We start from the raw sequence: 26,325 nt of genomic DNA on the forward strand, positions 1-26,325 counted from the left end.
GTTTACTTTGGAAAAAGTAATAGGTTGAATGATAGATGGCGTGCGTGTTTTTTCACATGGAAATCTGCACATATATTAAAATCGTAAGATTTGAATTATAGAGAAAATATAGTGTATATGACTGAAGTTGGTTCATTCTGAAACTAAAGATGGCTAAAATTCTTCTTTGTCAAAATGCATAGATGTGAATTTTATATGAATAGAATTCTCCATTGCTTATAACAGTGTAATAAACTCCATGTGTAAAGGAGAAAAAATGTTATATAAGTGAAAACAAATTTTTTTTTCTTGTGCCTATAGGCTCTTCGCAATTTGAAGAAGAAAGAACATACTGTGTGAAAATCTTTGGCTCGGTCAAATTTTATCCAGTTGTTTATAAAACTGTTGTTATCTGATTCATGTAATTTTTCAATGTTGATTTAAAAGCCCAAAAAACCATCTATACTGACTTTTTGATATATTTTTTCTGTGATTTGAATTTAAAAAGAGATAAAACTTTCGATAAATTATGTAAACTCAGAACAAGTATTTAGCTTTAAAAAGCATTTACATGTTTCAAACTTAAAATATATACATATATAATGTTTAAAAATATGCATATAAAACCTGTGTAAAATGTGCCTGAATATGTTTCTCTTCTTTAATGTGTTAATCGTACTATATATAACATTATTTTAAAAAGTTTATGTCACATACAAAAAACCATCAATAAAAAATATAATTCTCCATCTACAACAAGAAAAATGAAAAATTATAAACATATAAATTTAAATTAAGAAAAACTAACATTGGAAAAACAAGAAGTTAATGTAAAAAAAAAACAGACAAATAATATTATAAATAAAATAAATTTATAAGACACAATCCGCGCGAAGCGCGGAAAAAATCTCTAGTTAATATAATGAAGTTTATAAGTTATAAAATACTTCGATAAATAATATACTAGCCTTAATTGTCAATATGTTTTTATAAAATAACAGGCAAAATAAAAGGTTGCAAGTAAACTGAAAGATTTGCACACCAAAACAAGAAAATAAAAGTAAATTGAAAGCAATCATTCATGAAACCCAAATCTAGTTTATGTCCCCACCTAAGTAGAAACGGTCAAACGGGGGTATCAAAAGATTCGAATCCCCAAATTCGTACAATTTGTTATTGATTTTTCAACTCCATTGACAAAATTCAAGAAATTAAGAAAAAAAAAGGGATAAGGTGTAATCCTGTTTTTTGTCGTGTTGATCCACATAAACTAGGCTTGGGCATTTTACCCAGACCCGAAGATCCGACTCGAAACCGATCCAAAAAAACCCGGTTCGGGTAGGAACCGATCTGATCAAATTATCCTATCGGGTCTTGTTGCAAAGGACCCGCGGATCATGGACCCGACCCAAACCCGAAATCCGATGGGTATCCGAATTAATATTGTAAATTAAATAAAATGCATCAATAGGGAATCGAAGACGGATTATTTGTCTAGAGAACATGGAGATCAACCACTAGGAGACAACGAATTGTTGTTGTATCTCGCATAGTTTAGTATATATACACATTTTAATATAATAAAAAAAACACAAATTTTGAATAAAATTTTGAATATTTTTGGATATATAAATATTTACAGATATTTTTTGTATTTTTAGGTCTTTTTTAGATCGAACCCGAACCGAATCTGACCTGAAACCGAACCGAATCCGAATCGATAAATTCTAATTACCCGAATGGGTCTAATTATCTAAGACCCGGTCCGACCTGGACCCAGCACGATCCGAACCGACCAGGAACCAAGAATTTGAAATTACCCTATCGGGTCCTAAACTTTTAGACTCGAAAGATCCGGACCCGAAAAACCCGATCCGAACCCGATCCGGCGACCCGAATGCCCAGACCTAACGTAAACGCATTTTCATTCGTTGGATTACACCAAAAAGTTAGTTAGTAAGGGCAAGATTGCTACGTGGCAATTTACAAGTGGATCTAAGCATTAGCATTACCCTAAACTGCCTACATTTTCTATTTACTTTTCAAGTATTTTTTTGACTAAATTTTACTTTTCAAGTTTACAAATGAAATTTGATTTTTGAGTATTTCATTGTGATCTGTGACAAAAAAAAAGTGTTTTATGTACCAATTATAGGCTACCAGAATAAATAAACTCTAGAATGTTGTGTTCTATATATAATTTGATAAAAATAAGATTTATATATTAATATATGTTTTGTTGTAATAAAAGTTACCATGTTCTTTCGTTTATATTACTTTGATAAAAACAATATGCTTCGTGCTTCATGTTTAGTTTCAAAAAAGATGCTTCATGTATAGTGAAAATTGACATTTATTTGCTTTGAATAGATCCATATATGTGTGATTAGTGATCATATGAAGTAAGAAATATGTTCTTCCGTTTCAATTTCTTTATCTTTTCTTGGAGTGTAGTGTTGTGAATTCGTCGTCAGAGTTGTTATAAAAGTCTCTTTGTATATATAAAATGGGAAAATTGACGAAATAACCTTTAACTTTTGAAAATAAGCCAAAAATATCTTCAACTCATAAACACGCCATTTTATCCTTCAAATTCTAGTCAAACACGAATAAATTTCATACTTTCATACTTTCATTGACCAAATCATTTCACTCTCGTCAAAAGTCAATCGTTCAGTGCTGTTAATTATATTTAACGGTTGACTTTTAATTATATCAAAATAGCTTGGTCAACGAAAGTATGAGATTTTTTTTGTTCCAATTTGAAATTTGAAGATTAAAATTGCTTACTTAAAAATTTATTAATAAAGAATTATTGTTTTTTTATTACAATAAAATTATAGTTTTTCATATTGATTGTAATCACAAACTTAATAAAATATGTTCAAATAAGCTTATTTATAATATTTTAAAAAATGAATTAAAAACTAAAATTTGTTATAATTAGAAGATGAAGCAAGTGATAAAGGCGGAAGACAAGTTCGTGAAACAGATCTTCGGTTGACTACAACAACGGTTTCTATACATCAGCCGCCGGAGATCCTTTTACGCACTTACCTTCCTCTTTTTCACTTGTTTCATCTTTTATCAAGTATATGTGATCATGCTTTTAACATCAGCGTGTTTAGGGCTGCCTTTAAAAAAAACAACGTGTTTAGGGTTTTACCTTTAACTTTTATGTTTTTATTCTTAAAATTGTTTTGAACATAAGCACTTAATTATTTTATGTTATATCTGAATTTACATTATAATTGTATTGTTAATTAAGTTTTTTGTTAAACAATTTTTAGTGTTTAATTCCTTTAAAAAATTTATATCTAAACTTATTTGAGAATATCTTATTAAGTTAGTCATTCTAATTGATAAGAAAAACTACAATTTTTGTTGTCACAAGAAAATGAAAAACAACAATTTTTAATTAAGATATTTTTAAATGAGCAATTTTAATCCCTAACTTTTAAATTGGAACAAAAAAATCTTATATTTGTGTTAATCAAACCATTTTGATCTCATTAAAAGTCAACCGTTAAATATAACTAACGGCACTAAATAGTAGATTTTTAACGAGATTGAAATGGCTTGGTCAACGAAAGTATGAGATTTATTCATTTTTGATTAGAAATTAAAGGTTAAAATAGCGTGTTTGTGAGTTGAAGATTTTTTTGGCTTATTTTCGAAAGTTGGAAGTTATTTTGTCAACTTTCCCTATATACAGTCAAGAACTTACGTAGATCACAACCAGTGGCGGATACAGTAAGAGACGGGGGCACATGCTCCCATCTAATTTTTCATTTTCTTTAAGTAACTAAGGTTAATCGTGACTGTGACCACTATTGAATTACAAAATACAATGAAAAATGTTAAGTGCCCCCCCTTTAAATTCAGTTCTAGATCCGTTCCTGATCACAACATCCCAATATTTAATTATTATTATTAGAAATTTGGCTATATAATAAAGCTGAGAAACTTGAAAATTCTTCACTACAAACAATTGACAAGTGTTGACAAAAAAACAATTGACAAGTAAATGATTTCGCATGTATAGTTCAGTTTTCGCTAGGCTACTATGTTTGTAAATTTTTTTTTGTCGCACCAAACGAATACTTTTCTTTCCATTTTTTCTTTACTACACGAAGACTTTTCTTTGGTAAGATTGATTTCTATACAGCTTTATCTGATAAGGGCACTACAAGAAAACAGCGGTATTCTGACGGACGTTCCGACGGAAAATGAATTCCTCGGAATATACCGAGGAATTTCCGAGGCAATTCCGAGGAAACACAAAATTTGGCTTCCTCGGAATTTCCTCGGAATATTCCGACGGAATTCCGAGGAAAATTCATCTCGTCGGAATATTCCGACGGAATACCGAGGAAACTAGTATTCCTCGGAAAAAACCGATGAATTCCGAGGAAATATTATAGACGTTAGAGAGCCGTTGGAGAGCCGTTGGGGGATTTTAAAAATTCCGAGGAAATTCCGACGAACTAGCCGTTTGCATCGGAATTCCGTCGGAATTTCCTCGGACTGTCGGCAGGATTTCAACTATAAATACAAGCACCCCTCTTCCTCTTCATTCACTCCATATCTTCATCCTCCCTCTCACTTTCTTTACACACGAATTTGATTCATAAAAAACATGTCTTCTTCAAATTATTTTCGTTCTTGGATCGATCGACCTCATTTGGATCCGAACACGAGATTGCTTACGGAAGAATACCAACAAGGTATAACCGAATTCATGGGGTTAGTTCACCGACAACCGGAAGCAAAAACAGGTATGTTAAGATGTCCTTGCTCTAATTGTAAAAATAAAAAAGTTATTAAACAATGGGATGTTTGGACTCATCTATATTTGAGTGGGTTTACACGAAGTTACAAAATTTGGTATCATCATGGAGAAACTGATTATGAACATGGTAGTACTAGCGAACCTCAGCCAGCGGTTAGATTAGAAGATCCAATTAGAACGGATGTAGATTACGGTGTAGGTACTGAGCAGATGGTAAATGATCATTTTAGAGGGGAAGATTTACCCAATGCCGAAGCTAGGAGATTTTATGATATGTTGGATGCTGGAAAGCAACCATTGTACGAAGGTTGCAGAGATGGTCATTCAGCTTTATCATCTGCTACAAGATTGATGGGCATTAAGACGGATTATAATTTGGCTGAAGACTGTGTGGATGCGATTGCTGATTATGTAAAAGGTATTCTACCCGAAGATAATGTAGCTCCTGGCTCATACTACGAGGTTCAGAAACTCGTAGCTGGTCTTGGTTTATCGTATCAGGTAATAGATGTATGCAGAGACAACTGCATGATTTATTGGAGGGCGGATGAACAGCGGGTTTCATGCAAATTTTGTGGGAAGCCTCGTTATAAAGATACGAGTGGAAGAGTTCCAGTACCATATAAAAGGATGTGGTATTTGCCTTTGACGGAAAGGTTGCAGAGGCTGTATCTGTCTGAACGCACAGCGCAACCAATGAGATGGCATGCGGAGCACTCAACAGATGGTGAGATCAGACATCCTTCAGATGCAAAAGCGTGGAAGCATTTCCAATCAAAGTATCCCGACTTTGCGTATGAGAGAAGAAATGTCTACCTTGGATTATGTACTGATGGTTTCAGCCCGTTTGGCAAGAGTGGAAGACAGTATTCTCTATGGCCAGTCATTCTTACACCATACAACCTACCCCCAAACTTGTGCTTGCGACGAGAGTTTTTGTTTCTCTCGATTCTCGTTCCCGGACCAGAGCATCCTAAGAGATCACTTGATGTGTTTCTTCAGCCACTAATATATGAGTTGCAACAACTATGGGCTCAAGGTGCTGAAACATACGATGTTTCGTGTAAAGAAAACTTTCAAATGCGGGCAGTACTAATGTGGACAATAAGTGATTTTCCAGCATATGGTATGTTATCTGGATGGACAACGCATGGAAGGCTATCATGTCCATATTGTCAAGATAACACTGATGCTTTCCAACTAAAACACGGAAGGAAAACGTGTTGGTTTGACTGTCACAGGAGATTTCTACCACCAGATCATCCATATCGTAGAAGTAGGAATTTGTTTACGAAGAACAAGAGGGTGTTTGACAGTCCACCTCCGGAAATTCGTGGGAAAGATTTGAAGACACAACTTAGAGATTTTGGTGCAGAAAGGACGCCAGACGTCGGTGGACATGAGCATTTTCCGGTAGATGGTGTTGGAAACCTACATAACTGGCACAAAAAAAGTATTTTTTGGGATCTGCCATACTGGGAGGATCATCTACTAAGGCATAATTTAGATGTCATGCATATCGAGAAGAACTTTTTTGACAATCTCATGAACACGATCCTTAATGTTCAAGGTAAAACAAAGGATAATTTGAAGTCAAGACTCGATTTAGTCGATATATGTGATCGTTCAGAACTTCATGTTGATGAGAGTGGTAGGGCTCCTTTTCCCATATACCGACTTGATGCAGCGGGAAAGGATGCGTTCTTTGATTGGATTTCAAACGATGTGGAATTTCCAGACGGTTACGCATCTAATTTGCGTAACTGTATCGACAGAAAGGAAGGAAAGTTTACTGGCTTGAAAAGCCATGATTGCCATGTAATGATGCAGCGCCTCCTTCCGTTTGCCTTCAAGGAACTATTACCACGAAATGTTCATGAAGCAATTGCAGGGATAAGTGGTTTCTTCCGCGATTTATGCACAAGATCAGTGACTCTTGAAGGTATTGAAAATTTGAAGACTAATATAGCTGTGATTCAGTGCAACCTTGAGAAGATATTTCCTCCCTCATTTTTTGATGTTATGGAGCATCTTGTTATTCACCTGGTAAGAGAATTGGAACTTGGTGGTCCTGTGCAGTATAGATGGATGTATCTGTATGAGCGGTATATGTTCCATTTGAAGAAGATGGTGAAAAATTTAAGTAGGGTGGAAGGGTCTATAGTCGCACAGATGATCAATGAAGAAACTTCAAACTTTGCCGAGTACTACTCTCCATTACTCGCTCCTGCTGCTCCCGCTCCCGCTGCTGCACCCGCTCCTGGTCCCGCTGCTGCACCCGGTCCTCCGGGAGTGATGAGCGTTGCGGAGTTGGTTCGACAGCCCGGTCGTGACCATCTTCCCTATCTCACTGAGTATCCACATGGACATGGTCAAACATGGTAATTTAAACTTTTATTTTTTATCCTTAAAATTTGATTGATTATTAATAATTTGTTCTTTTTATTAGGTTCAACCGATCCGGGAACGGGATCAGCGCATGGATCAACCGTATGATGTACTCTGCCCTCGACAAGGGACATCCGACTTTCACTCACTTTCCCGTCAAGAAGCAGCATCTGTGGTTTCGTCAGTTTGCGGTAAGTATTCAAAATTTTTACTTATATTTTTTATTTATTAAAACTATTTTTTGTGATTATTAAACTATTTTCTATATTTATTAAACATTTTAAATATTTTAAAAACTATTTTTATTTTTTATTTATTAAAACTTTTTTTTGGTAATTATTAAACTATTTTCTATATTTATTAAACTATTTTTGTAATTATTAAACTATTTATATTTTTGTGCTTAAAAACTATTTTTAAACTATTTCAGCAAGAATTCAACTGGAATTCCGATGATACGCTCTCTATCTATAACCATTTTGTCCATAAAGTTATGGACAACTATGGGAAGCAGATGTACGAGTGGAAGAAGAAGTGGGAAGCAAACAAGGTAGTTTTTAATTTATTAACAATTTTTAATTTATTAAACTATTTTTTAAATTATTAAACTTTGTTTTTTTTAAATTAAAAGGTCCCAAAGTCGATGAACGACACGGTATGGAAGGAGTTGTGTGAGCATTGGGATAAGGAAGAGACGAAAGAAACTTCTTCCACCAACTCCAACAACCGCAGGAGCGACCGTAAAGGGAAGGGCATCTACAAGCATAACTTGGGTGCCCAATCTATTGCCACTCTCGCGGATCGCATGGTAAGTTCAACCGCTTTTTCTTTAATTATTTAAGTTTCAGAATTTTATTTTTAATGCATTTTTTCAAATTTCTAATGTTTGTTTAATTTATTTTTTTTTCAAGGCGGAAGAAAATGAGGGCGAGCCGGTTGATGATCTCGCCCTAATGAAAAGGGCGTATACCAACAAGAAGACCGGTCAGATTGATGATGGTCTTGTGAGGGACGTGGTCGACCTGGTCCAAACTCAGGTGTACGACGAAGTGTCTCAGCTTCAAACCGATGATGACGATTCGACGGCTTCGACCAACTTGTCCCGGGTTCGAATCAACGAAATCGTTGAATCGGTAAGTTTTTTTTTTAAAAGTTCAATTTATTTATTTCTTGATTTTTATTTTATCATCAATTTATATTATCTAAATTTGGTTTTTTATATTTCAGTCGGTTCCAAAGAAGAAGGGACGTATGGTCGGTTTGGGTCGTCGCTCCCGGTCGGCTGCTCCTTCTTCTGCACCACCGCCATATGTTGATCCGGAAGTTCTTACGGCTCAGCTGAAGGACAAGGATGATCGGATATCTGCGTTGGAGACCCAGATGGCAGCTCAACAGGCGGGCTATGAGACCCAGAAGAGGCTCAACGAGCAGATGATGGAGATGATGAAGAGGATGTACCCGAACGAGGTGTTCCCGAACATCCAAGACCCGTAGTTTTTTTTTTTTTTTACCAAAAACTCTGAATGTTTTATTTAACTTTGAATATTATCTACTATGTTTTATTTAATGTTTTATTCAATTTTAATTTTAATTTTAAATTTTAAATTAAATTTAAAAAATTTAAATTTTTTTTAAAAAAATAAATTTTTTCGAAATTCCGAGGGAATGTAGTTCCTCGGAAAATTCCGAGGAACTTTCTTCCCTCGGAATATTCCGAGGAACATAATTCCCTCGGAATTTTCCGAGGGAATGGAATCCTCGGAAAATTCCGAGGGAGTTTTGTCCCTCGGAATTTTCCGAGGAACTCCATTCCCTCGGAAAATTCCGAGGGAAAATATGTTCCTCGGAATTTTCCGAGGAACATATGTTCCTCGGAATTTTCCGATAAACATTCCGAGGAATGTTTTGTCGAAACTTCCGAGGATTTGACCATCGGAATTCCATCGGTTTATTCCGAGGAACCATCCGACGAACATATGTTTCTCGGAGTTTCCTCGGAATTTTGTTTCCTCGGAATTCCGTCGGAAATTTCCGACGGAATTCCGAGGAAGTATGAATTTCCGAGGAGATATTTCCGAGGACTTTTTTCGTCGGTATGTCGTCGGAATAGCATTATTCCGACGACATACCGACGATTTTTTTCCTCAGTATCCCGATGTTTTTTTGTAGTGGGGAGGGACTATGATATTTTCGTGACAAAAAAAAAAGGGACTATGATATTTTTTAGGCAGCAACAAACGTTCATTTTGTAAATTATAACTGTCTTATACTATATACTATAAACTGTTAGGTTGTGGGGTTCATGATCTTTTAGGCTTATGATTAACATTTGGTAAAAGATCTATTCTGTGATTGATTTATAACATATGTCTACTAATTATATTCATAATATATAATTTGTATCTAATCAAACACAAAGAATTAATATTGAATCTGAATCCAACAACGATGAAACTATATGTTTTAGACGGGATGAGGTAGCTCACTTGGTAAGAACTCTGTGGGCCAATTGTCATGCTCACGGGTTCGACGCCAGGCGGAGGCGAACTGCCTATTCTGTCACCAAATGCGGTACTGGGTGTTGGACCTTGTCCCCAGCCCAGGTAAAGTCCTCCCAGGTGAAGTGGACCGCTGCCTAACCGGACCCAGGAGAATGACCCACGTAAATGGGGAACCCCTGGATTATAAAAAAAAAAAAAAAACTATATGTTTTAATTAGTGAAAATCCTAAATTATGAGAACTAATCAAAGTATCGCACTATATCAGATAAGCATATTACTTGTCTTTTTGTCATATAGTCTAATGATAATATTCATACTAAAAATGAAATACATGATGAAAAATACATAAGCCGGCATATACATTTGATTTTATTTTATTTTTGAACACAAGCCGGTACATAAATTAAAAGTTCTTAGAATTATAAAAATAAATCTGCTCTTTTCTCCCTCTAACACTGTCTTCCAGTTGTATTTATACCGGCCGGGCAACCTATATCAGGCTATGAGTACGTTCTTGTTTCAGAAAAACAATCCTGTGAATTTAATTGGTTAGACTTCGTATATATTGATTGTCTTCCAATGATTGCAATTTTATGAGAGAAAAAAGTATGTTGAAGTAGTTTCAGTGTTTCACCTAGTTGTAATAATATCAAACGAAATGACAAAGAGCAACTTGTTCACTCTAAAAGGACCCAAGCGTAAGCTGGCCAATCAAAACATTGATCGATTCAGCATCAAAGTAACGTGTTAATAATCGCCACATGCTCCCGAACATAGACTCCCCACCATACCAACTAATACTGCCATTAGTTTAGCTTTTTTTCTTTTGTTTTTATAAATAGGAAGTTTTGAATTTCCAACTCCTCAATTATTAGAATCACGATCAACAATAATAATGCATACTATAGAGTTATAAATATCAATTATTTTTTCAAGTACGAAACCCCCGCATCAACTGGGATAATGCTAAACTAACCTTTTAGCAATGAGCATCTAAATTTCATTAAACATTTTTGGAGGATAATGTTGCTAAGTTTGAAAATATTAGCTTTCTTCGACCAATCAAAGTATCATAAATATTGGAATGGTTATCATATTTGTATAAATAACATTCTTTGTACATTCATGTTCCTTTAATATAATTGAAGATAAAATCATTTAGATTTTATCTAAAAATGGAAAAGTGGAAATTATTACGTAGAAATCTCAGTCTACATTATTGAACATGTGTCTGACACGAACGTACTCTTTAATTTAATACGAGAAGACCAAACATATCTGATGAAATGTATCATGGTACTTCACTCTATAGAGATAAATTGAGGTGGCAAGATCCAAAATAAAATTGTTTATATGATACATTGATACTTCACTCTGTCAAGATAAAGCAGATGTTTTATAATACTGTAATGAGAATTATCGTTGCTTTCTCTTACAAGAAAGGTTACGTACCAGGTCATAGATAAAATAAATTTCTATTTCATATAATACTCTTATTTTTATTCAAGTTTTTCTTTTTTTGAGATTTGGTGATTTGTTCACAATAATTGTTGTTGAAAGATATTATTTTCCTCTCGAGCATACTGACTTGTCGGGATCATAGATTATTAGTCATCGCCGATTTTTTTTCACAGGTTGGAGCCCAAGACGGAAAATAAATATCTGAAGTCGTGGGGGTGCATATTGATCGCAAAGGAAAAGTAAACACAATGGCCCATTTTTACTGTATCGATAAATTGATATGGGAAGGACAATTGTAGCCTTCCACTCGGGACCGCCATTACCGAGCGTGGTACACGCGATCCACTATATATATCTTACACAGGATCTTATCACTCTCACTACCAAAACCTCAAAAGTTAGCTTTGGGTATCATCAAAGCTTGTTCATCACCATGGATCCTTACAAGGTACCATGTTCTTCTTGACTCTTTTGTGCGTGTGTATGTCTTAAATAAATCATGATTCACTATGGTTGTTTTTTCACTGGTTAATAATAAAAAGGAAGTTAAACTCCGTTAGATCTTACCCTTAATTAACATGGCTTTTTTTCCAAAAGTTGCTGAGCTACTGGAACACAAAAATGTGTTGCTTAGCTTCTATGATTGTTTGAGCTATAAGGTGGGTGATGTTGATTTTCTTGGCTGGCTATCTTTAAAACGTTTATTGTGTTATTGTTTCTAGCTACCCTTATATTAGAAGTTATTTTGTTGTTTGTGTTCTTAACTGTTTATTAAACACATGTGTTCTAAAAATGTTTATTGTGTTATTGTTTTTAGCTACCCTTAATCGATTGTTTGTACGTCCGACCGTATACTATTTTAGTGATTATCTGATTAATCAGATCTACACACCTGAGTAATCAAATCTAGACGATAGATTAATCAAAACATAAATAAATCTAACTAAAATTAGATCTATTCATATGATTAATCGTGCATAAGTATATTTCGTCTTAATGAAAACACATATCTATGACCATCCAATCCGCACGTAGATAGTATGAGGATTGTCGTAGTTATTCGTACTATAAAAAAATGTTCATCTATCCATCAAAAAAAAAAACTTGAATATACGAAAGACTTTAAAAGCAAAGCAATAATCGAATAAACTTTTAGTTTTATATGATAAGTTTTATTTAATAACTTTTTTTTAAAAACGTTTTATTTAATAACCGTATATATCTTCGACATGGTACTGTTTTTACCACCCAAAATTAAAAGCTTCTCTGTCAACCGACGGTCCGGATCCACCCGGTGAACCGGGTTTCGTTTTTGTTCGGGTTGCGTCATACAGTAAAATTTAAATTTGGGATTGTTAATAGAAAAAGACGCGGTTAATAGAAAGTGATATCTTCCAACTGAAGTTAGGGTTTCACCGTATGCTGATGAACAATCGAATAATGATGCTTGCAGTACCGTCCATCGAGCGCGTACAACTCTCCATTCTACACCACAAACGGTGGTGCTCCAGTCTCGAACAACATCTCTTCCCTCACCATCGGAGAAAGAGGTATTTCGAAACTGTAAACCTATACTTTAAGAGTTTAGAGCTAGGATCTTGTTAATGAGAGTGATGAGTTTTCTAAAATTTTGCTATTTTTGTTGTGGGAAGGTCCGGTTCTTCTTGAGGATTACCATCTGATCGAGAAGGTTGCCAACTTCACCAGAGAGAGGATCCCTGAGAGAGTGGTTCACGCCAGAGGAATCAGTGCTAAGGGTTTCTTTGAGGTCACACATGACATTTCAAACCTCACTTGTGCTGACTTCCTCAGAGCCCCCGGTGTTCAAACTCCGGTCATCGTCCGTTTCTCCACCGTGGTTCACGAACGTGCCAGCCCTGAGACCATGAGGGATATTCGCGGGTTTGCCGTCAAGTTTTACACCCGAGAGGTACAGATTCTTGTTTTACCATTTTAATAAATGTTCTATGTATTTGACTTTTATGAGAATTAATATCATGCTACTGCTATTCAGGGAAACTTTGATCTTGTTGGGAACAACACTCCGGTGTTCTTCATCCGTGATGGGATCCAGTTCCCGGATGTTGTCCACGCGCTGAAACCAAACCCCAAGACAAACATCCAAGAGTACTGGAGGATACTGGACTACATGTCCCACTTACCAGAGAGCTTGCTCACATGGTGCTGGATGTTTGATGATGTTGGTATCCCACAAGACTACAGACACATGGAAGGTTTCGGTGTCCACACCTACACTCTAGTTTCCAAATCTGGAAAAGTTCTCTTCGTGAAGTTCCACTGGAAACCAACTTGTGGAATCAAGAATCTGACTGATGAGGAGGCTAAGGTGGTTGGTGGAGCCAACCACAGCCATGCAACTAAGGATCTCCATGACGCCATTGCATCTGGTAACTATCCTGAGTGGAAGCTTTTCATCCAGACTATGGATCCTGCGGATGAGGATAAGTTTGATTTCGACCCGCTTGATGTGACCAAGATCTGGCCTGAGGATATCTTGCCTTTGCAACCAGTTGGTCGTTTGGTTCTGAACAGGACCATTGATAACTTCTTTAATGAAACTGAGCAGCTCGCTTTCAACCCAGGTCTTGTGGTTCCTGGGATCTACTACTCTGATGATAAGCTGCTTCAGTGTAGAATTTTTGCTTATGGTGACACTCAGAGACATCGTCTTGGGCCTAATTATCTGCAGCTACCGGTTAATGCTCCTAAATGTGCTCACCACAACAATCACCATGAAGGTTTTATGAACTTCATGCATAGAGATGAGGAGGTATGTCTTTAGCACCACCACTTGAGATGAACTTGTTGGTCTTTTTACTTGAAAATCAAAATATTTATTGGTTGTTTGCATTTTTTTTGTAGATCAATTATTATCCCTCAAAGTTTGATCCTGTCCGCTGCGCAGAGAAAGTTCCTATCCCTAACAAGTCTTACACTGGAATCCGAACAAAGGTTCGTGATGCACGCCATGTCTCTTATAAATCTTCAAAACCTTATCTCATTTTAGTTGAATTGTCTCCTAAAATAGCCTTTGCATTGCTTATGTGTTTGCAGTGCATCATCAAGAAGGAGAACAACTTCAAACAGCCTGGAGATAGATACAGATCATGGGCACCAGACAGGTAAAAAAGAAGTCTCAACTCTCTACAAAACTCTCAAAAAAAACCTCTCTTACATAACCTCTCACCTAAACTCACTTGACAAAGCTTAAATTACTAAACTTCAAATGTTATATTTATGGTCACTACAGGCAAGACCGGTTTGTTAAGAGATGGGTAGAGATTCTGTCAGAGCCACGTCTCACTCATGAGATCCGTAGCATCTGGATCTCTTACTGGTCTCAGGTCAGGACAAGAAAAATAAATCTCTGCTTATTTTTTTGTTGAATTTTAGATAAACTAACATTCTTAATCTCTTTATCTCAGGCTGATCGATCTTTGGGACAGAAGCTTGCAAGCCGTCTCAACGTTAGGCCAAGCATCTAATCTTCATATTTGCTTGTCGTCTGAAAAGTACAATCGTGTTCGATCTATCACTTGTTGGTCACTTGGTCGTTAAATTCCTCAAAAAATAAAGTATTATTTCTTGGGTTATTATTTCGTCTATGTATTGATACTCATGCATTTAATCCTCTAAACCGATGTTTCCTTCATGTTTTACGGTCACTCTCTTTGTAATTTTTAAAGAATAAATCAACGTTTCTTGAAGCAGTATATAGCTTATTATAGTGGAGTATATATAAACATATTTCGACTATTAACATTCAATTTATTTTGAATATTATAACTAAAGCAAAGGCTTTGGCTAATTATAGCTAAAGCAAAGACGATGTATCCACACGTCGTTAAACGGATGGGCTACTGATTCGAGAAAATAGTCATTGTGGGACAATCACGTGGTACCCACACGACCATTTCTAGAGATATTGTCTCATTTTTCTACGGTGGGCTAAAAATAAGATATGTTTGATCGCTATAAAAACGTGTAGGAAACAGTGATGAAGGGACACACGCCGATAAAGTTGATAACAAAAATACATTACACCACAAGGAAGCTAAGTTCGGATCAAATCAGTCTTTTGCATCATGGATCCTGAAAGGGTATGTTCATGTTGAAGAATACTTAAATATGGTTGATTTATGAGTTATTCTTGGGTTCACCCCCTAAGGTGAACCTATAAGATTTAGTTATTTTAAATCAGATATCTTTTAAGAAAGGAAACAAAATATTGTCAAATTATATTACGTTTTTAAAATTAAAAAAAAGTATAAATAAATAAAAATAATAGTAGTTGCAAAAAAGAAAGTTTTCAAAAAAAAAAATTAATACCATAAACAAAACAATATACTCTAAATCTAAACCCTAAACCCTTTGGTAAACTCTAAACCCTTTGATATATTTTAAATTCTTGAATTTAAAAAAAATATTTTTAACATAATCAACAAAACACTAAACCCTAAATCCTAATCCCAAACCCTAAACTCTTGGGTAAACCCTAAACCCTTGGATAAATCCGAAATTCTTGGATCAAATCTTAAAGTTTAAGATTTATGATTTATTCAAGAGTTTAGGGTTTACCTAAATGTTTAGGGTTTAGGGTTTAATATTTGTTGGCAGCGTTAAAAATACTTTTGAAAAACAAATTCATTTTTTTGTGATTAAAAAATCTTTTTTTGTGATTAATATAATTTTTATTTTAAAAATATAATATAATTCGATAATATTTTGTTTCCTTTTTTAAAAGATACTGAATCTAAAATGACACAATTCTATTGGTTAGTGAACCTACAGGTTCACCGTTCACCTAGGGAGTGAACCCAAGAATAAGTATTGATTTATCATATACTTTGTGGTGTCACTGTCATGTATTAGGAAACATCATCATTTGCCAAGATTTTTCTCCAATTATTTGTCTTCTGATGAAGTGGATCAATTGTTGGGTGCAGGTACGTCCTTCGAGCGCTCATGATTCGCCCTTCTGGACTACTAACTCTGGTGCTCCAGTCTGGAACAACAACGCCTCTTTGACTGTTGGACCCAGAGGTAGCTCTTTTAACTTATTTATATATATATATATATATAAATTATGGTTTCTATGCCAAATTTTTATGTTATATTTTTTAAAGAAATTTATATTTATATTTATAATTATAATTATTTTGAAAGATTTATTTATGTGCAGTAAACCAGCTTGGATGCCAAATTTTTATGTTACTCTTAATGTTTATTCTCTTAGCTCGTTTGGTTTTTATATCTTGTCAGGTCCAATCCTTCTGGAAGACTATCATCTGATCGAGAAACTGGCCAACTTTGACAGGGAAAGGATTCCTGAGAGGGTTGTTCATGCGAGAGGTGCCAGTGCCAAAGGTTTCTTTGAAGTCACTCATGACATTTCAAACCTTTCTTGTGCTGATTTCCTTCGAGGAACCGGTGTTCAGACTCCTGTCATTGCTCGTTTCTCAACTGTCATCCATGAGCGTGGCAGCCCCGAGACTCTAAGAGATCCTCGTGGTTTCGCCGTCAAGTTTTACACCAGAGAAGGGAACTTGGATCTTGTTGGAAACAACTTCCCTGTCTTCTTTGTCCGAGATGGAATGAAGTTCCCTGACATGGTCCATGCGCTGAAACCAAACCCCAAGTCTCACATTCAGGAGAACTGGAGGATACTGGACTTCTTCTCACACCACCCTGAGAGTCTCCACATGTTTTCATTCCTCTTTGACGATGTCGGTATCCCACAGGACTACAGGCACATGGACGGCTTTGGTGTCAACACTTATGTCCTAATCAACAAAGCTGGAAGAGCTCATTACGTGAAGTTTCACTGGAAACCCACTTGTCCGGTTAAATGCTTGTCTGATGAGGAAGCTATCAGAGTTGGAGGAACCAATCACAGCCATGCAACTAAGGACCTCTATGACTCCATCGCAGCAGGGAGCTTTCCAGAGTGGCATATGTTCATTCAAGTCATAGATCCTGACCATGAAGACAAGTTTGATTTTGATCCACTTGATGTTACAAAGATCTGGCCTGAAGATATTTTACCCTTGCAGCCTGTTGGCCGCTTGGTTTTGAACAAAAACATTGACAACTTCTTTAATGAGAATGAGCAGCTTGCTTTCTGCCCTGCTATTGTGGTTCCTGGTTTCCATTATTCAGATGACAAGCTACTCCAGAGCAGGATCTTCTCCTATGCTGATAGTCAAAGGCACCGTCTAGGACCAAACTATCTTCAACTACCTGTCAATGCTCCAAAGTGTGCTCACCACAACAATCACCATGAGGGTCTCATGAACTTCATGCACAGAGATGAGGAGGTAAGATCATCCGAATTGAGAATCTCAAAAGTTATTTGAGAGACTTGCCTATTAAAATGTTATTAATCTTTTGTGGGAGATTAATTCTTTGAAAAAAAATCTCAATGTGCCCTAATCAACTCTTTAAAATGCTTATTTCACAATCATTTTAATTTAAGTTTAATATGAACTGCTTGAGTTGCTTTCCAGGTGAATTACTTCCCTTCAAGGTTGAATCCGGTTCGCCATGCTGAAAAATACCCTCAAAATCCTATTGCCTGCGCTGGAAACCGTGAGAAGGTCATATTCATCTCCATGCATAATGAACGTACACATAAGAAAGTTGTGTAACAAATGTTATTCTTTATATGACAGTGCATGATTGAGAAGGAGAACAACTTCAAGCAGCCAGGGGAAAGATACAGATCCTGGGATGCAGACAGGCAAGAGAGGTTCGTGAAGCGTTTTGTTGATGCACTTGCTGAGCCTCGTGTCACGCACGAAATCCGCAGCATTTGGATCTCTAACTGGACTAAGGCAGACGAATCTCTTGGACAGAAACTAGCCACTCGTCTTAACGTGAGCCCAAATTTCTAAAGACTTAAGTAAATGCCCCCGTAACAGAACATGCTCCTCTTACGCTTTGGTTTCGAAGTAATCTCTTTGGTAATAGATACATAAAATAAAACAGTGACAATAAAACTCTTATAGAAGGGTAATACGGTATATAAATCACTTCCAATGCTGAGATATTCAAAATAAGTTTCTCAGCTATGAACTATTTTGATATGTTTTTGTTAAGTAATTAAAGCCGTTTATAAACTGATAAATGGTTAGTAGGTTCCCTATAAGTATTCTATTTTATTTTAATTTTCCGACTTTTATTTTATAATTTTGTTATTTTGAGATTTATATTCAACGAGAATTTCTACGTTGAAGAAGCTCTAATTTCTATTTTGTAATATTCTTTTCCAAATATCAACAAATATTTTGTAAGGCAAATAATAAGAAGCTGTTTGGGTTATATATAATTTACAAGATATATAATCCGTTGGGCTACTTTAAATGGATTTATTCGTTTTATGTTTTGGTCTCGAATTAATTAGTGTGCTTATAATTAATTATTCCAGATTTGCATCTATGACGTGAGCTTATAGTTGGAATATTATTGTGGGTATAAAGTCAGACGCACGATCATGATTAAAAACAAAAGTTTTCTCAAGTATGTCCATATAGTCGGAACTTTTAATTGGTCATTGTTAGGATGCAAGATCGCATATTACAATTTATATTTTTTATGTGGGGAGGTGGGGTTGCTAATTATTCCGCTGCTAGTGGGAATGAAAAAGAAAAATGAGACCAGCCCATTTTAATTGTATTTTATATTCTTTAACAACTTGTTCTAAACTTTAATTAGCTAATACAGTCTGACTAATCTGATGTCTCGACCACTACTTTTTGTCTTAAAAAGAAACTCAGCTCAAATCAGGTATCGGCACATGGTTCCACAGAAAACCTGTATAGAAAAACTTAATCACCAATTATTAACACTTCCATGTATGCTTTTAAGTATAATTGCAGTGAAAAAAAAGTATGACTGCAGTGTCTAAGTTATTTAAAAAGAATATATATCCTCCAGATTACGTATTAACATATGCGTAGATATTAGACGCTACCATTTGTGGATTTAAAATAAACTAGCTACAAAGTTTAGCTTTAAATTTCTTAATAATGAGTTTAAATCATCCATTTTTCTTATGGTTTTAAGTTGTAAGGATTTGTTTTCACTTTTTTGTAACAAAAAATATCTAAATCGACAATATCGTCATGTTGATACCATTACCAGGTTCCATTAGTACCTTCTCTGCTGTGGCAGGTATTCTAACGTATCTTTGCATAACTAACTAGTACAACATGATCTGCCAACACCAAATAATCATGCTTGGAGTACTAGTTAACCGTAGGAGTGTATATCCATCTTTATTTAGGTCTAGAATCTAAATACAGTAGTAAATACCATTGGTGTTCTAAAATACAGTTTTCAATTTCACAAAAGAAAAAAAATAACTTATTAAGTTGTAGTGTACCAAATTATAGATCGAAGTTGCGCATCTTAAGAGATTATTAATTTAATCTTGGAAGAATTTGTATGATAACCATAGTGAAAAAAAAAATATAGCCATGTATCGATAAGTGTGATAATTTGGTATTAAAGTGGACCAATCTCTCTTTTCCGGCGCGTGATTATTTGAATAAATTGTGTGATATTGTGTTATACTATATTTGGCAAATAGATAGTACAAAACAATCAAGTCACAACAATAACATATCATAACGAAAAAAATTAAAACTAAGAGAGAAAATGCGAGGAAGAATAAAAGCAAAACATAAAGGAAGAAACAAATAATTGTTGTTTTGAATATAGAGAGGAATGATGGAGAGAGAGAGATAAAGAGAGAGAGAGCAAGAGATGATATTGTATATTATTTATCTATTTTATGTTTCTAAATAGTTTGGAGCACAACAAAATTGTGTCTTATTTGAAAACAAAATATGACTATACTATATATATTTGTATGATAGTATAGATTTAAAGTCGTGTTTATGGAATATTGTAAAAAAATTATAAAATATATGTTTGTTTGAAAGTTTCAAAACATATTATATGTAGGAAAAAATCTATGTTTTTATCATGTTAAATTCAAAGTTTAATAATTGTTCTAACAGAAATTAAAATCAATTAAAAGTAGAAGGAGAAAACATATTTGTAAGAATAAAAAAAATATATGTCAAGGATAATATGACAATTATTATATAAATATCATAGCCTAATTTCTTTTATGGTTATATGCTTAATTTGATGATATGTTATAGACATGAAGCCAAATTTCCCTTTAATCTTCCAGTGAGTTGGTATTGTGAATTGTGTTAGCGAGTGGTCCAAAAAACTTGTATGTGTTTAAAATTCAGAACAGTTTAAGGAAGAAACCAGAATAAACTAACGTGTTTTGGTTGTCGTTAACAAGATCTCGGATCCATTTTTAGGAAAGTCAAAATCTTGATGACGAAATCAAGGAGACATTACTTTGATTGCATGTGACGGAACTGCTGTAAAATATCTAAGTCTTGAGGTGTATAATGCAGAGTATAATTTCGTGGGCCTTGGTCTACTAGGTCTACGTACCAACCAATGTACTCAACATATATAAAATCGTTTCTCCGTACCAAAAAGAGGTATAAAGGTTTTATACCTAACTAACGTGCAAAAATTTATCACAATTATTTGAGTTGTGAGTGAATGATTCGGCTAACCTTATAATCATTCGTCCGTCTACATTTTTCCTTGCACTTAATGGACTTTTTTCTTGTGTAGTCTGTACTATATCAATGTTGCAAGTTTTAATATTTTTTATACATTTCACTACCATTTGAAAGGAGATTCTATTCGCCCGGATAATAATTTAAAACTCCGTAATCAGAATCTTTATTTTGTATTTGCTAAGTTTTATTTTCTTTTATCCCAAATCAGTTTGATTTCCTTGCAAATCTATAGTTATTTATGTAGTATTATTTTATTCCTGTTCATTTGTCTGTCTTTTGTTGGAGACTGATTATTGGCTGTTTTATGCATTGTATACAGTTTAAACTAGTATTAAGTAAGGCCAGATTCCAATTTGATAGTTGGAATTCGTAATCTCAACAGCTTAAAGGAAATAATCAAAGAATCATGTGGATGTAGTCACAATTTGTTTCAGCCAATGTTGTCATTATTAAAAATTAGTCATCATGGTATCTGTTTTACTTCTTCCAACACAGTTCATACATACATATATTTTACCACATATTTCTCTTTTGGTCAAAATCTTTTACCATATTTAAATCTAGACACCACAAAGTAGTAATATGATATATAAGATGCAAAATCAAAGAGCATTCTTACATAGAGAAAAAGAGAAAAGTTGATACTTTTGAGATTGTCTTTGTCTCCGGATTCTTCACAATGGAGGAATATATTACATATGGGAAGAGTGTTTGCATTTTCTTTTAAAAAAAAGCAATATTTTCAAAATTCTAGATGCCCAAATTAGTGACCTAACGAAAACATTTTAATGCTGGCGACTGATCATTTCATAAAATATCTTTTGCGTTCATATACTCTATCCAGTCATTTAGAGAACTAAGTTTTTCTTATTTTTGCTAAATTTAGAGAACTAAGTTAACCAAATTAAATGATATTTATATTTTAAAGCCACGTGTCTTACTTGAATTTTTATATAGTTTGAAATATATGAAATGTTGGGCATGACTCATTAGCTTTATCGTTAGACCAAGTAACAATTTCATTTTTCTGTGAAAAATAAATATCTAACATGAAAATAAAATAATAAATAAATAAAAGCAGAGAAACGTGAACTTACTTTTTGGTAATCCAGTAATTAAATAGCTCCCGCTATCAATATTTACAATTACATATTTCATATTCATATTCATGTTCAATATCAACCTCTTTTTATAGTAGGACACCAGAAAAAAATGGTATGCACAGTGTGGAACACTTGGTAATATATATTGACAAAAAAAGGATAAAATAATTTGATAGAAATTAGAATAGGTAATATATGTGGAGTGCACCTAATTGGGAGTATGCGAGCAAAGCCCCCAAGTGGAGGGAAAGCTATGCACCATAATATCTCGTATAAAAAAAAAAAAAAATAAATAAAACTTACGCTATCTCTTTGTGTTAAATAGAAAGTACAAACTCTTGCGTGTATATACGTACACTACAAAAAAAGAAGTAGATTGTATCACTTAAATTGAATCACAAAAATAAGTGATTTTATTTTAAATTACTTATTTACAAATGATACAAAAATATATAACTTAAAATCAATTATTATAATTGATGTTATTATTAGCTAATTTAACATCATTTCATTAAAATGATATACTTTTTATTATTTTGTATCATTTTGACAGAAATGATATTATTATATACATTTATATCAATTATATAATTGATACAACTATATTTGTGGTTAACACCATTTATTAAATTGATACAAAACTTACATCAATAATAAACTGATACTAACAAAAAAATATGTAACTAAACTTTTTTTTTGCATTAATTTAATAAAAGCGATATTAGTTTATTTTAATTTGCTTCGTTTAAACAGTTTTTTAATATCAAATTTATCTTAAAAATCACCCTATATTTACGAGATGTAGTTTCTATTTTTGTGGCTTTAACTTCTTCTTTTTGTGGTTTTAATTAAGTTTGCCCATGATCTTCTGTAACTGTTTTATATTAACATGTTAAGAGCATATTATTCTCTACCAAATTTTTCATTCTTCCGTCCATCTTCTTCTCAGTTTTTTTTTTTTTTTTTGTATCTGATCTTCCTCTCAGTTTTTTCAAGTTTTTTATCAGTTTAAAATTTATAGTTCTAGGCTATTTGATTTATGAACAAAAAACAACAAGAATCAAAGTTTTTTTTTTATGAATGATGATTGTACTGTTTTTTCTTATGTAGGATTTGGAAGGAAAGTAGGGTATCCTGGTCAAACGAATCTGATAAATTATAGTCTTCGTCTTCCTCGTCAGACTGCTGAAAGAAGAATACGCATAACAGTTTTCTGAGTTTCTTATGGCGGAAGTTAGTGGAAAAACAGTGTACTGTTTGGTGTTTCAAGAGGATAACTGCTGCAAAATCTCTTGGAGAGGATATTTTCTGTTAGAATTCATACTACCAGAATCTCTTGCAAGTGTAGAAGAGTAGAAGTCTATGAGAAAAGCAGCATTCTTCGATGAATTTCATCAGTATTGAATTCATTCAACTGAAGATTGAATATAAAAGCAAAGGAACTTTTTTTATTTGTTTTTAATATTTTTCTCTATGAATCCATCTTTCTTTTGTTTCCTGTTTTTTTTTTGTTCTTCAGATTCTATCACCAGTGTAAAGAAAAAGAAAAAGAGTTAATGAAAAATGTTCTAATTAATTATGTACGTAAATTTAATCAAATATACAAATGAAAAAAAATTAAATAATTATTTTAAATTTTAAAATTCTTAAAATTAATTTATAAATTAATATTAATCTTACTTCAGTAGTTCAGTTATTGATAAATGATATAAAATTTTGAAATCAATTATTTTAATTGATACTAAACTAACATCATTTACAAAACAGATGTGAATGTTAATATCATTTTCTTATAATTGATACATATTGACATCACTTATAGTAACTAATGTCAATATTTGATATATTTGTATCATTTAGTAATAAAATGATGTAAATTATTTGCATCACCATTTTCAGAGTCATTTATTTAAGTGATGCAAATTTATTTTACATCATTTATAAATAATGCAAATATTAAAAACAAATGATGCTAAACAGTGTTTTTTTTGTAGTGGTATATCTTTCTATACGATTGGTGCGTATACATACTAGAGCATGTTTATTACAGACTTTTAGGTTGGGCTTTATAGCGTAATATAAGATACAGTTTCTTAGCTTTTAACTAAAAAAACTAAGTGATATAAAAAATGTCTCTTAGCTTTTTTAGTTAAAAACTAAGAGACTTTATCTTATATTACGCTAAGAACCCTAACCTAAGATAACTGCAATAACCATACTCTTACTTCTATAACTGGTATTATAGTATTGAATTAGGATAAGATTCGCGCCTTGTGCGGAATGAGATTAAAATTATATTATTAAATAAAAAATTTACACATATATATATATATATGTATATATATATATATATAGTTTTTAACTTACATATTAATATGAGTATGAATGGCATAATTGATTAGATGCTTGGTGGTGCGATAAGACTCACATGAGTAGTGATCGTGAAATAACAATCAACTAGGTTAAGATCCGCGCATTGCACGGAATGAACATTATATATAAAAATTATTTTATGTATTAAATATTTTTACATATTATGAAATAATAAATATATATTGAATAATTAAAAGTCGGTAACTATTAGATATATAATTAAATTGGTGTGAACATATAAATCAATTTTATTAATCTAAAAAATATTTTTTTTATATTTGATAGGATATGTAATTAAATTTAAATGATACTAACATACATAGTATATTTTAGTATATTTTTAATATTAATGTCTATTAAATGATGATTTCTACTCATATATTTTTTTGATCATTTGTATCTTTTAAAAAAAATTTAAATTACTGATAACAAAATTTTTATTGTGGGATTAATAGTTTTAGTAATTTATTTTTAAAAAATAAGTTGTCAATGTTCGTTCAAAAATTTTATCAAAAAAATTGTTCAAAGTAAATTTTGAAACTAAATTATTTATGTATTTTATATGGTTTATAGTTTAATTTAAAACGATATATATATATATATATATATATATATATATATATATATATATATATATATATATATATATATATATATATTAAAATAATTAATTAAATTAGACTTTTTGCTTATATAATTTTGTAATCATTTGTATTTCTTCATAACAAATATTTTAAACCTTGGATCACAAAATTTGAATGTGAGGTTTTTAACAGTTTTAGTAATTTATAGTCGTTTTTAAAAATTCAAAATATAACATATACAGAAAAATCTAAATTTTTATTATATGGTTATTGTGGTTGTTTAATTTATTTAATAGTTTTAAATTAAACAAATATGATAGAAGATACACTAATTTTTTTTTATCAAATCTTTATTATTCAAAATCATTAATTGCCATATATACTTTAGCCACATTAGGTAATTCTGTAAATTTTATTAAAGGAAATAATAAAGTACATTAATGATGAATTTATTGTTAGTTTAATAAAAAGCTTATTATATAATTAGATGGACCAACATATTTCTCTAATGATTCTAAGAATCAACCTAGTGATGACATGTGGCTACAAAAAGAAGTTGTAATGTTTCTCAAATAATATATAGGGGATTTTGAAACACCTTGAACGATGAAAGGATCAAATTGTCTAACCAATTCTTTCTTTACGGTACCATGGACCATGTATTCCTATACCATAAGTGTTTTCAAAACTGGACCGACCCGGTAGTTGGGCCAGGTTAGATCATGAACCGGTCACGTAGTCAGGTTGGATCTAACAATTGGGTTGACCATGAAGATGTCAAATAGTCGGATTGGATCTCAAAGTTATTGAGTTTTATAAAAACCACTAAAACTATCAAAAATATGAAAATATTTTATAATTATAATATTTTTATATTGGTTATTTTTGTCATTAATATTTTACATTTGATTTTTATTTATACTTTTATTGTATCATATTTACTAATTTTACTTTTAAATTTTTATATCTAAAAAAATATTGAACCAAATTATTGAACCATGTTTGACATGGTCAAATCATATTGAACCGCAACTCAAATAAATTTTGGTCCAGCTTCAAGTCGGTTTTAAAAATATTGCATTATGTATAAAACACTATAAAAATACTTAAAAAGGTGAGATATTATAAGACTTTAAAATATGTACTGTGGTAAAACAATATTTTGGAAAGTTAATATATGTAATTAACTATATACACCACAATCCTATAACTACAATCAGAGCCGGTCCTAGAATATGAAAGGTTGGATGCAAAAAAAAATGTGGCCACTTTTGAAGTACAAAAAATAGAAAGTGGAATCATGGTTGTTGGTTGTCGAACCCATGATCTGTTGATTATGTGAACATGAGTTTACCACTAGACTACAGAAAACATCTATAGTTTGTGTCCGAATTTAATAAATAAATTATACGGCCGCAAGCGGGTGCTTCGTCAGCTTTGTGCCAGCACTGACTACAATGAATGATTTGTTACTAATATGTAAATAATATAATTGCTTAGAATAA

At 32.9% G+C, this 26,325-nt stretch overlaps 2 protein-coding genes across 3 annotated transcripts; both read left to right on the forward strand.

The window, feature by feature from the left end:
• Nucleotides 1-11,379: 11,379 nt before the first annotated feature.
• Nucleotides 11,380-14,853, forward strand: LOC103872849 (catalase-3). Of its 2 annotated transcripts, none has more exons than XM_009151291.2 (8): nt 11,380-11,570; nt 12,576-12,672; nt 12,775-13,052; nt 13,137-13,913; nt 14,006-14,095; nt 14,198-14,265; nt 14,394-14,487; nt 14,569-14,853. In XM_009151291.2, exons 1-8 carry the CDS (start codon nt 11,403-11,405, stop codon nt 14,626-14,628), a joined length of 1,632 nt encoding a protein of 543 aa, XP_009149539.1. In that variant the 5' UTR covers nt 11,380-11,402; the 3' UTR covers nt 14,629-14,853. The 2 variants fall into 2 exon arrangements, with proteins under 2 accessions (XP_009149539.1, XP_033128781.1); XM_033272890.1 differs by lacking the exon at nt 11,380-11,570 and adding an exon at nt 11,686-11,781.
• A 135-nt stretch (nt 14,854-14,988) lies between these two features.
• LOC103872850 (catalase-1) lies at nt 14,989-19,902 on the forward strand. The gene is made up of 5 exons (XM_009151292.3): nt 14,989-15,243; nt 16,090-16,186; nt 16,406-17,460; nt 17,650-17,739; nt 17,815-19,902. The coding sequence occupies exons 1-5, from the start codon at nt 15,229-15,231 to the stop codon at nt 18,034-18,036; spliced, it is 1,479 nt and encodes a 492-aa protein (XP_009149540.1). The 5' UTR covers nt 14,989-15,228; the 3' UTR covers nt 18,037-19,902.
• Nucleotides 19,903-26,325: the final 6,423 nt, after the last annotated feature.

This window comes from Brassica rapa, chromosome A06, assembly GCF_000309985.2.
Source record: "Brassica rapa cultivar Chiifu-401-42 chromosome A06, CAAS_Brap_v3.01, whole genome shotgun sequence".
Lineage (NCBI taxonomy): Eukaryota > Viridiplantae > Streptophyta > Magnoliopsida > Brassicales > Brassicaceae > Brassica > Brassica rapa.

Bases quoted from the DNA above. Each gene is read 5' to 3' on its own strand.
- LOC103872849 (XM_009151291.2), top strand. From the start codon at position 11,403: ATGGGAAGGACAATTGTAGCCTTCCACTCGGGACCGCCATTACCGAGC. The intron at 12,673-12,774 runs GTATTTCGAAAC...TGTTGTGGGAAG, and splicing joins CCTCACCATCGGAGAAAGAG to GTCCGGTTCTTCTTGAGGAT. The intron at 13,914-14,005 runs GTATGTCTTTAG...TTTTTTTTGTAG, and splicing joins TCATGCATAGAGATGAGGAG to ATCAATTATTATCCCTCAAA.
- LOC103872850 (XM_009151292.3), top strand. The intron at 16,187-16,405 runs GTAGCTCTTTTA...ATATCTTGTCAG, and splicing joins TTTGACTGTTGGACCCAGAG to GTCCAATCCTTCTGGAAGAC. The intron at 17,740-17,814 runs GTCATATTCATC...TTTATATGACAG, and splicing joins GCGCTGGAAACCGTGAGAAG to TGCATGATTGAGAAGGAGAA.